This window comes from Vigna unguiculata, unplaced genomic scaffold, assembly GCF_004118075.2.
Source record: "Vigna unguiculata cultivar IT97K-499-35 unplaced genomic scaffold, ASM411807v1 contig_436, whole genome shotgun sequence".
In the NCBI taxonomy this organism is placed as follows: Eukaryota; Viridiplantae; Streptophyta; class Magnoliopsida; order Fabales; family Fabaceae; genus Vigna; species Vigna unguiculata.
Window position 1 is genome coordinate 3,862 of NW_021011146.1, and position 9,151 is coordinate 13,012.

General features: G+C 46.1%; 1 protein-coding gene across 2 annotated transcripts; it reads left to right on the top strand.

The window, feature by feature from the left end:
• Positions 1-1,442: 1,442 nt before the first annotated feature.
• Positions 1,443-7,977, top strand: LOC114171950. Of its 2 annotated transcripts, XM_028056717.1 has the most exons (3): positions 1,443-1,462; positions 2,403-2,651; positions 7,482-7,977. In XM_028056717.1, exons 2-3 carry the CDS (start codon positions 2,566-2,568, stop codon positions 7,894-7,896), a joined length of 501 nt encoding a protein of 166 aa, XP_027912518.1. In that variant the 5' UTR covers positions 1,443-1,462; positions 2,403-2,565; the 3' UTR covers positions 7,897-7,977. The 2 variants fall into 2 exon arrangements, with proteins under 2 accessions (XP_027912518.1, XP_027912517.1); XM_028056716.1 differs by lacking the exon at positions 1,443-1,462 and having other exon boundaries at positions 1,908-2,651.
• The last annotated feature ends 1,174 nt before the right edge of the window (positions 7,978-9,151 follow it).

The following is a 9,151-nucleotide window of genomic DNA, read 5'->3' on the forward strand; positions in this document are numbered from 1 at the left end:
TTCGGGTTTCGACTTTCAGGTTTTGAGTTTTGGGTTTGGGGTTTCGAGTTTGGAGTTTTGAGTTTCAGGTTACAGGTTTCAAGTTTCGAGTTTCAGGTTTAAGGTTTCGGATCTCGGGTTTCGGCTTTAGGTTTTCGGGTTTCGGATTTGGAATTTAATTTTTTGGGTTTCGGGTTTCAGCTTAGGGTTTTCGGATTTCGGGTTTTGGGTTACGGGTTTGGGGTTTCGGGTTTGGGGTTTCAGGTTTAGGGTTTCGGTTTTCGGATTTCAGGTTAGGGGTTTGGGTTTCGGGTTTCGGATTTCGAGGTACGAGTTACGGGTTTTGAGACTCGTGTTTCGAACTTCGGATTTCGGGTTTCTTTTTTCAGGTTTCTAATTTCAGGTGTCCGATTTCGGGTTTCAGGTTTGGAGTTTCGGGTTTCAGGATTTGGGTTTTGGGTTTCGGGTTTCAGGATTGGGGTTTCGGGTTTCGGGTGTCGAGTTTGGGGTTTCGGGTTTCGAATTTCGGGTTACTGGTTTCGAGTTTCAGGTTTCGGGTTTCGAATTTCGGGTTTCGGCTTTGGGTTTTCGGGTTCCCGATTTCGAGTTTCAGGTTTCAAGTTACGGGTTTCGGATTTCGGGTTTAAAGTTTTGGGTTTCGGGTTTCGACTTTCAAGTTTTGAGTTTGGGGTTTCGAGTTTGGGGTTTCGGGTTTCGAGTTTCGTGTTTCGAATCTTGGGATTCGTCTTTTGGTTTTTGGATTTCGGGTTTTGGGTTACCGATTTCGGGTTACGGGTTTTCGGTTTTGGGTTTCGGGTTTCAACTTTCATGTTTTGAGTTTCGGGTTTCGGATTTGAAGTTTCGTGTTTCGACTTTCGACTTTCAGGTTTTGAGTTTCGGGTTTGGGGTTTCGAGTTTCAGGTGACAGGTTTCGGGTTTGGGGTTTGGGATTTAGGGTTTTGGGTTTGGGGTTTCGGATTTAGGTTTTCAGGTTTCGAGTTTTGGGTTACCGATTTCAGGTTTGGAGTTTCAAGTTTTGGGTTTCAACTTCCAGGTTTTGAGTTTGGACTTTGGGGTTTCGAGTTTGTGGTTTCGGATTTCAGGTTTCGAGTTTCGAGTTTGGGGTTTGGGTTTTGGGGTGTGCGGTTTCGAGTTTCGGGTTACGAGTTACGGGTTTTGGGACTCATGTTTCGGGTGTCGGATTTCGAGTTTCTTGTTTCGTGTTTCGAATTTGGGGTTTATGGTTTTGGCGTTTCGGGATTCGGTTTTCGGGTTTCAGATTTCGGGTTTCGGGTTTGGGTTTTGGGTTTGGGGTTTCGAGTTTCGGGTTACAAGTTACGGGTTTTGGGTCTCATGTTTCGGGTGTCGTATTTCAGGTTTCTGGTTTCGGGTTTCGGATTTCGGCTTTCGAGTTTCGGGTTTCGGATCTCGGGATTCGTGTTTGGGTTTTTGGGTTTTGGGGATTACGGGTTACCGATTTCGGGTTTCGGGTTTCGACTTTCAGGTTGAGTTTTGGGTTTGGGATTTTGAGTTTCGGATTTCGGGTTTCGGGCTTGGAGTTTCGGATTACGAGTTTCTTGTTTCGTGTTTCGAATTTGGGGTTTATGGTTTTGGCGTTTCGGGATTCGGTTTTCGGGTTTCAGATTTCGGGTTTCGGGTTTGGGTTTTGGGTTTGGGGTTTCGAGTTTCGGGTTACAAGTTACAAGTTACGGGTTTTGGGTTTCGGGTTTCTGGTTTCGGGTTTCGGATTTCTGGTTTCTAGTTTCGGGTTTCTAGTTTCGAGTTTCGCGATCGGGTTTGGGGTTTCAGGTTTGGGGTTTTGACTTTCGGCTTTTGTATTTCGGGTTTCAGGTTTCGGGCTTAGGGTTTGGGTTTTGGGGTTTCGGCTTTCGAGTTTCGAATCTCGGGATTCGTCTTTGGCTTTCCGGGTTTCAGGTTTCGGGTTTGGAATTTCGAATTTCGACTTTCGACTTTCAGGTTGAGTTTCGGGTTTGAGGTTTCGAGTTTTATGTTTCGGGATTCGGGTTTCGGATCTAGGGTTTCAAATTTCGGGTTTCAGATGTGGGGTTTCGACTTTTCGGGTGTCGAGTATTGGGTGACGGGTTTCCGATTTCGAGTTTCGTGGTTCGGGTTTGAGGTTTGGGGTTTCGGCTTTCGGGTTTCGAGTTTCGGATTAAGAGTTACGGGTTTCGAGACTCGTGTTTCGGGTGTCGAATTTCGGCCTTCTGGTTTCGGGTTTCGGATTTCGGGTTTCGGTTTTGGGATTTGGGTTTTGGGATTCGATTTTTGGGTTTCGGGTTTAGGGTTTCGATTTTCGAGTTAGAGGTTTCACGTTTCAGGTTTCGAATGTCGATTTTCAGCTTTAGGTTTTCGGATTTCAGGTTTTGGGTTACTAGTTTCGGGTTACCGATTTCGGGTTTCAGGTTTCGGGTTTCGTGGTTCGGGTTTGGGGTTCCGAGTTCGGGGTTCGTGTTTCGAGTTTGAGATTTAGGGTTTTGGCGTTTTGGGATTCGGCTTTTAGGTTTCCGGTTTCGAGTTTGGGTTTTGGGGTGTCGGGTTTTGAGTTTCGGGACGGGTTTTGGACTCATGTTTCGGGATTTGGGTTTTGGGATTCGATTTTTGGGTTTCGGGTTTAGGGTTTCGATTTTCGAGTTAGAGGTTTCACGTTTCAGGTTTCGAATGTCGGTTTTCAGGTTTTTCGGGTTTTTCGTGTTTCGGGTTTCGGCTTTGGGTTTTCGGATTTCGGGTTTTGGGTTACGGGTTTCTAATTTCGAGTTTCATGGTTCGGGTTTGGGGTTTCATGTTTGGAGTTTCGGCTTTCAGGTTTCAAGTTAGGGGTTTGGGTTTCGGGTTTGGGATTTCGAGTTTCGGATTTCGGGTTTCGAGTTTGGAGTTTCGTGTTTCGGGTTTCGACTTTCAGGTTGTGAGTTTCGGGTTTGGGGTTTCAAGTTTGGGGGTTTGAGTTTCGAGTTACAAGTTTCGGGTTTGGGGTTTGGGATTTAGGGTTTTAGGTTTCGGGTTTCAACTTTCAGGTTTTGAGTTTGGACTTTGGGGTTTCGAGTTTGTGGTTTCGGATTTAAGGTTTCGGGTTTCGAGTTTGGGGTTTGGGTTTTGGGGTGTGCGGTTTCGAGTTTCAGGTTACGAGTTACGGGTTTTGGGACTCATGTTTCGGGTGTTGGATTTCGAGTTTCTTGTTTCGAATTTCGAGTTTGAGGTTTCGGGTTTTAAGTTTGGAGTTCGGGGTTCGTGTTTCGAACTTGGGGTTTATGGTTTTGGCGTTTCGGGATTCGGTTTTCGGGTTTCAGATTTCGGGTTTCGGGTTTGGGTTTTGGGTTTCGGGTTTCGAGTTTCGGGTTACAAGTTACAAGTTACGGGTTTTGGGTCTCATGTTTCGGGTGTCGGATTTTAGGTTCCTGGTTTCGGATTTCGGATTTCGGCTTTCGAGTTTCGGGTTTCCAGTTTGGGGTTTCGGGTTTCGGATCTCAGGATTCGTCTTTGGGTTTTTGGGTTTTGGGGATTTCGGGTTACCGATTTCAGGTTTCGGGTTTCGACTTTCAGGTTGAGTTTCGGGTTTGGGATTTTGAGTTTCGGATTTCGGGTTTGGGGTTTCGAGTTTGGGGGTTTGAGTTTCGGGTTTGGGGTTTGTGATTTAGGGTTTTAGGTTTCGGGTTTCGGATTTCAAGTTTCGGATCTCAGGTTTCGACTTTGAGTTTTCGGGTTTCGGGATTTGGGTTATCGATTTCGGGTTACGGGTTTCAGGTTTGGGATTTAGGGTTTCGGGATTCGGCTTTCGGGTTTCGGGTTTAGGGTTTTGTGTTTGAGGTTTCGGGTTTCGGATCTCGGGATTCGTCTTTGGGATTTCGGGTTTTGGGGATTTCGGGTTACCGATTTCGGGTTTCAGGTTTCGACTTTCAGGTTTTGAGTTTCGGGTTTGGGGTTGCGAGTTTTGAGTTTTGAGTTTCGGGTTACAGGTTTGGGGTTTGGGGTTTGGGATTTAAGGTTTCAGGTTTCAGGTTTCGGATCTCGGGTTTCGGGTTTGGGATTTAGTGTTTTGGGTTTCGGGTTTCGACTTTGGGTTTTCGAATTTCGGGTTTTGGGTTATGGGTTTCTAATTTCGAGTTTCACGGTTCGGGTTTGGGGTTTTAGGTTTGGGGTTTCGGCTTTCGGGTTTCAGGTTAGGGGATTAGGTTTCAGGTTTCGGGTTTCGAGTTACAAGTTACGGGTTTCGAGACTCGTGTTTCGGACTTCGGATTTCGGGTTTCTTGTTTCAGGTTCTGAATTTCAGGTTTCCGATTTAGGGTTTCAGGTTTGGACTTTCGGGTTTTAGGATTTGGGTTTTGGGTTTCGGGTTTCAGGATTTGGGTTTTGGGTTTGGGGTTTCGAGTTTGGGGTTTCGGGTTTCGAATTTAAGGTTACTGATTTCGAGTTTTAGGTTTCGGGTATCGAATTTCGGGTTTCGGCTTTGGGTTTTCGGGTCCCCGATTTCGAGTTTCAGATTTCAGGTTACGGGTTTCCGATTTCAGATTTGGAGTTTTGGGTTTCGGGTTTCGACTTTCAGGTTTTGAGTTACGAGTTTGGAGTTTCGTGTTTCGGGTTTCGACTTTCAGGTTTTGAGTTTTGGGTTTGGGGTTTCGAGTTTGGAGTTTTGAGTTTCAGGTTACAGGTTTCAAGTTTCGAGTTTCAGGTTTAAGGTTTCGGATCTCGGGTTTCGGCTTTAGGTTTTCGGGTTTCGGATTTGGAATTTAATTTTTTGGGTTTCGGGTTTCAGCTTAGGGTTTTCGGATTTCGGGTTTTGGGTTACGGGTTTGGGGTTTCGGGTTTGGGGTTTCAGGTTTAGGGTTTCGGTTTTCGGATTTCAGGTTAGGGGTTTGGGTTTCGGGTTTCGGATTTCGAGGTACGAGTTACGGGTTTTGAGACTCGTGTTTCGAACTTCGGATTTCGGGTTTCTTTTTTCAGGTTTCTAATTTCAGGTGTCCGATTTCGGGTTTCAGGTTTGGAGTTTCGGGTTTCAGGATTTGGGTTTTGGGTTTCGGGTTTCAGGATTGGGGTTTCGGGTTTCGGGTGTCGAGTTTGGGGTTTCGGGTTTCGAATTTCGGGTTACTGGTTTCGAGTTTCAGGTTTCGGGTTTCGAATTTCGGGTTTCGGCTTTGGGTTTTCGGGTTCCCGATTTCGAGTTTCAGGTTTCAAGTTACGGGTTTCGGATTTCGGGTTTAAAGTTTTGGGTTTCGGGTTTCGACTTTCAAGTTTTGAGTTTGGGGTTTCGAGTTTGGGGTTTCGGGTTTCGAGTTTCGTGTTTCGAATCTTGGGATTCGTCTTTTGGTTTTTGGATTTCGGGTTTTGGGTTACCGATTTCGGGTTACGGGTTTTCGGTTTTGGGTTTCGGGTTTCAACTTTCATGTTTTGAGTTTCGGGTTTCGGATTTGAAGTTTCGTGTTTCGACTTTCGACTTTCAGGTTTTGAGTTTCGGGTTTGGGGTTTCGAGTTTCAGGTGACAGGTTTCGGGTTTGGGGTTTGGGATTTAGGGTTTTGGGTTTGGGGTTTCGGATTTAGGTTTTCAGGTTTCGAGTTTTGGGTTACCGATTTCAGGTTTGGAGTTTCAAGTTTTGGGTTTCAACTTCCAGGTTTTGAGTTTGGACTTTGGGGTTTCGAGTTTGTGGTTTCGGATTTCAGGTTTCGAGTTTCGAGTTTGGGGTTTGGGTTTTGGGGTGTGCGGTTTCGAGTTTCGGGTTACGAGTTACGGGTTTTGGGACTCATGTTTCGGGTGTCGGATTTCGAGTTTCTTGTTTCGTGTTTCGAATTTGGGGTTTATGGTTTTGGCGTTTCGGGATTCGGTTTTCGGGTTTCAGATTTCGGGTTTCGGGTTTGGGTTTTGGGTTTGGGGTTTCGAGTTTCGGGTTACAAGTTACAAGTTACGGGTTTTGGGTCTCATGTTTCGGGTGTCGTATTTCAGGTTTCTGGTTTCGGGTTTCGGATTTCGGCTTTCGAGTTTCGGGTTTCGGATCTCGGGATTCGTGTTTGGGTTTTTGGGTTTTGGGGATTTCGGGTTACCGATTTCGGGTTTCGGGTTTCGACTTTCAAGTTGAGTTTTGGGTTTGGGATTTTGAGTTTCGGATTTCGGGTTTCGGGCTTGGAGTTTCGTGTTTCGGGTTTCGACTTTCAGGTTGTAGTTTCGGGTTTGGGGTTTCTAGTTTGGGGGTTTGAGTTTCGGGTTTGGGGTTTGGGATTTAGGGTTTTAGGTTTCGAGTTTCGGATTTCAAGTTTCGGATCTCAGGTTTCAACTTTGGGTTTTCGGGTTTCGGGATTTGGGTTATCGATTTCGGGTAACAGGTTTCGGGTTTCGGGTTTGGGATTTAGGGTTTCGGGATTCGGCTTTCGGCTTTTGGGTTTCAGGTTTAGGGTTTTGTGTTTGGGGTTTCGGGTTTCGGATCTCGGGATTCGTCTTTGGGATTTCGGGTTTAAGGGATTTCGAGTTACCGATTTCAGGTTTCAGGTTTCGACTTTCAGGTTGAGTTTCGGGTTTGGGATTTTGAGTTTCGGATTTCGGGTTTCGGGTTTCGACTTTCAGGTTTTAGTTTCGGGTTTGGGGTTTCGAGTTTGGGGGTTTGAGTTTCGGGTTACAAGTTTCGGGTTTGGGGTTTCGAATTTGGGGTTTATGGTTTTGGCGTTTCGGGATTCGGTTTTCGGGTTTCAGATTTCGGGTTTCGGGTTTTGGGTTTTGGGTTTGGGGTTTCGAGTTTCGGGTTACAAGTTACAAGTTACAAGTTACGGGTTTTGGGTCTCATGTTTCGGGTGTCGGATTTCAGGTTTCTGGTTTCGGGTTTCGGATTTCGGCTTTCAAGTTTCGGGTTTCGCGTTTGGGGTTTCGGGTTTTGGATCTCAGGATTCGTCTTTGGGTTTTTGGGTTTTGGGGATTTCGGGTTACCAATTTCGGGTTTCTAGTTTCGAGTTTCACGATCGGGTTTGGGGTTTCAGGTTTGGGGTTTTGACTTTCGGCTTTTGTATTTCGGGTTTCAGGTTTCGGGCTTAGGGTTTGGGTTTTGGGGTTTCGGCTTTCGAGTTTCGAATCTCGGGATTCGTCTTTGGCTTTCCGGGTTTCAGGTTTTGGGTTTGGAATTTCGAATTTCGACTTTCGACTTTCAGGTTGAGTTTCGGGTTTGAGGTTTCGAGTTTTAGGTTTCGGGATTCGGGTTTCGGATCTAGGGTTTCAAATTTCGGGTTTCAGATGTGGGGTTTCGACTTTTCGGGTGTCGAGTATTGGGTGACGGGTTTCCGATTTCGAGTTTCGTGGTTCGGGTTTGAGGTTTGGGGTTTCGGCTTTCGGGTTTCGAGTTTCGGATTAAGAGTTACGGGTTTCGAGACTCGTGTTTCGGGTGTCGAATTTCGGCCTTCTGGTTTCGGGTTTCGGATTTCGGGTTTCGGTTTCGGGATTTGGGTTTTGGGATTCGATTTTTGGGTTTCGGGTTTAGGGTTTCGATTTTCGAGTTAGAGGTTTCACGTTTCAGGTTTCGAATGTCGATTTTCAGCTTTAGGTTTTCGGATTTCAGGTTTTGGGTTACTAGTTTCGGGTTACCGATTTCGGGTTTCGGGTTTCGGGTTTCGTGGTTCGGGTTTGGGGTTCCGAGTTCGGGGTTCGTGTTTCGAGTTTGGGATTTAGGGTTTTGGCGTTTTGGGATTCGGCTTTTAGGTTTCCGGTTTCGAGTTTGGGTTTTGGGTTGTCGGGTTTTGAGTTTCGGGACGGGTTTTGGACTCATGTTTCGGGTGTCGGATTTCGGGTTTCGGATTTCGGGTTTGAGGTTTCGAGTTTGGGGTTTCGGTTTACGATTTTTGGGTTATAGGTTTCCGGTTTGGAGTTTCGGCTTTCGAGTTTCGGGTTTCGCGTTCAGGGTTTGGGTTTTGGTGTTTCAGGATTCAGCTTAGGGTTTAGGGCCTAAACCCGAAACCTGTAACCCGAAACCCCAAACTCGAAACCCTAAACACGAAACTCAACTTGAAAGTCGAAACCCGAAACCTGAAATTCCAAACATCAAACCCGAAATCGAAAACCCAAAACCCGTAAGTTGAAACCCTAAACTCGAGGGCCCCCAAATCTCAAACCTGAAACCCAAAACTCAAAACTCAAAATCCGAAACCCGAAACCCAAATCCAAAATCCAAAATCTGACACCCGAAACCCCACACCCCAAAACCCAAACCCCAAAACCCAAAACCAAAACCCCAAACGCGAGTTTCGAGTTTCGAGTTTGGAGTTCGGTGTTCGTGTTTCGAATTTGGGGTTTATGGTTTTGGCGTTTCGGAATTCGGGTTTCGGGTTTGGGTTTTGGGTGTGGGGTTTCGAGTTTTGTGTTACCAGTTACAAGTTACGGGTTTTGGGTCTCATATTTCGGGTGTCGGATTTCAGGTTTCTGGTTTCGGGTTTGAGATTTCGGGTTTCGGGTTACGGATTACGAGTTTCGGGTTACGGGTTTTCGGTTTGGAGTTTCGGCTTTCGAGTTTCGGTTTCGCGTTTGGGGTTTCGGATCTCGGGATTCGTCTTTGGGTTTTCAGGTTTTGGGGATTTCAGTTTACCGATTTCGGGTTTCGGGTTTCAACATTCAGGTTTTGAGTTTCGAGTTTGGGGTTTAGAGTTTCGAGTTTCGAGTTTCTGGTTTTGGGTTTCGGGTTTGGAGTTTCGTGTTTCGGGTTTCGAGTTTCAGGTTACGAGTTACGGGTTTTGGGACTCATGTTTCGGGTGTTGGATTTCGAGTTTCTTGTTTCGAATTTCGAGTTTGTGGTTTCGGGTTTTAAGTTTGGAGTTCGGGGTTCGTGTTTCGAACTTGGGGTTTATGGTTTTGGCGTTTCGGGATTCGGTTTTCAGGTTTCAGATTTCGGGTTTCGGGTTTGGGTTTTGGGTTTCGGGTTTCGAGTTTCGGGTTACAAGTTACAAGTTACGGGTTTTGGGTCTCATGTTTCGGGTGTCGGATTTTAGGTTCCTGGTTTCGGATTTTGGATTTCGGCTTTCGAGTTTCGGGTTTTCCAGTTTCGGGTTTCGGGTTTCGAATCTCAGGATTCGTCTTTGGGTTTTTGGGTTTTGGGGATTTCGGGTTACCGATTTCAGGTTTCGGGTTTCGACTTTCAGGTTGAGTTTCGGGTTTGGGATTGAGTTTCGGATTTCGGGTTTGGGGTTTCGAGTTTGG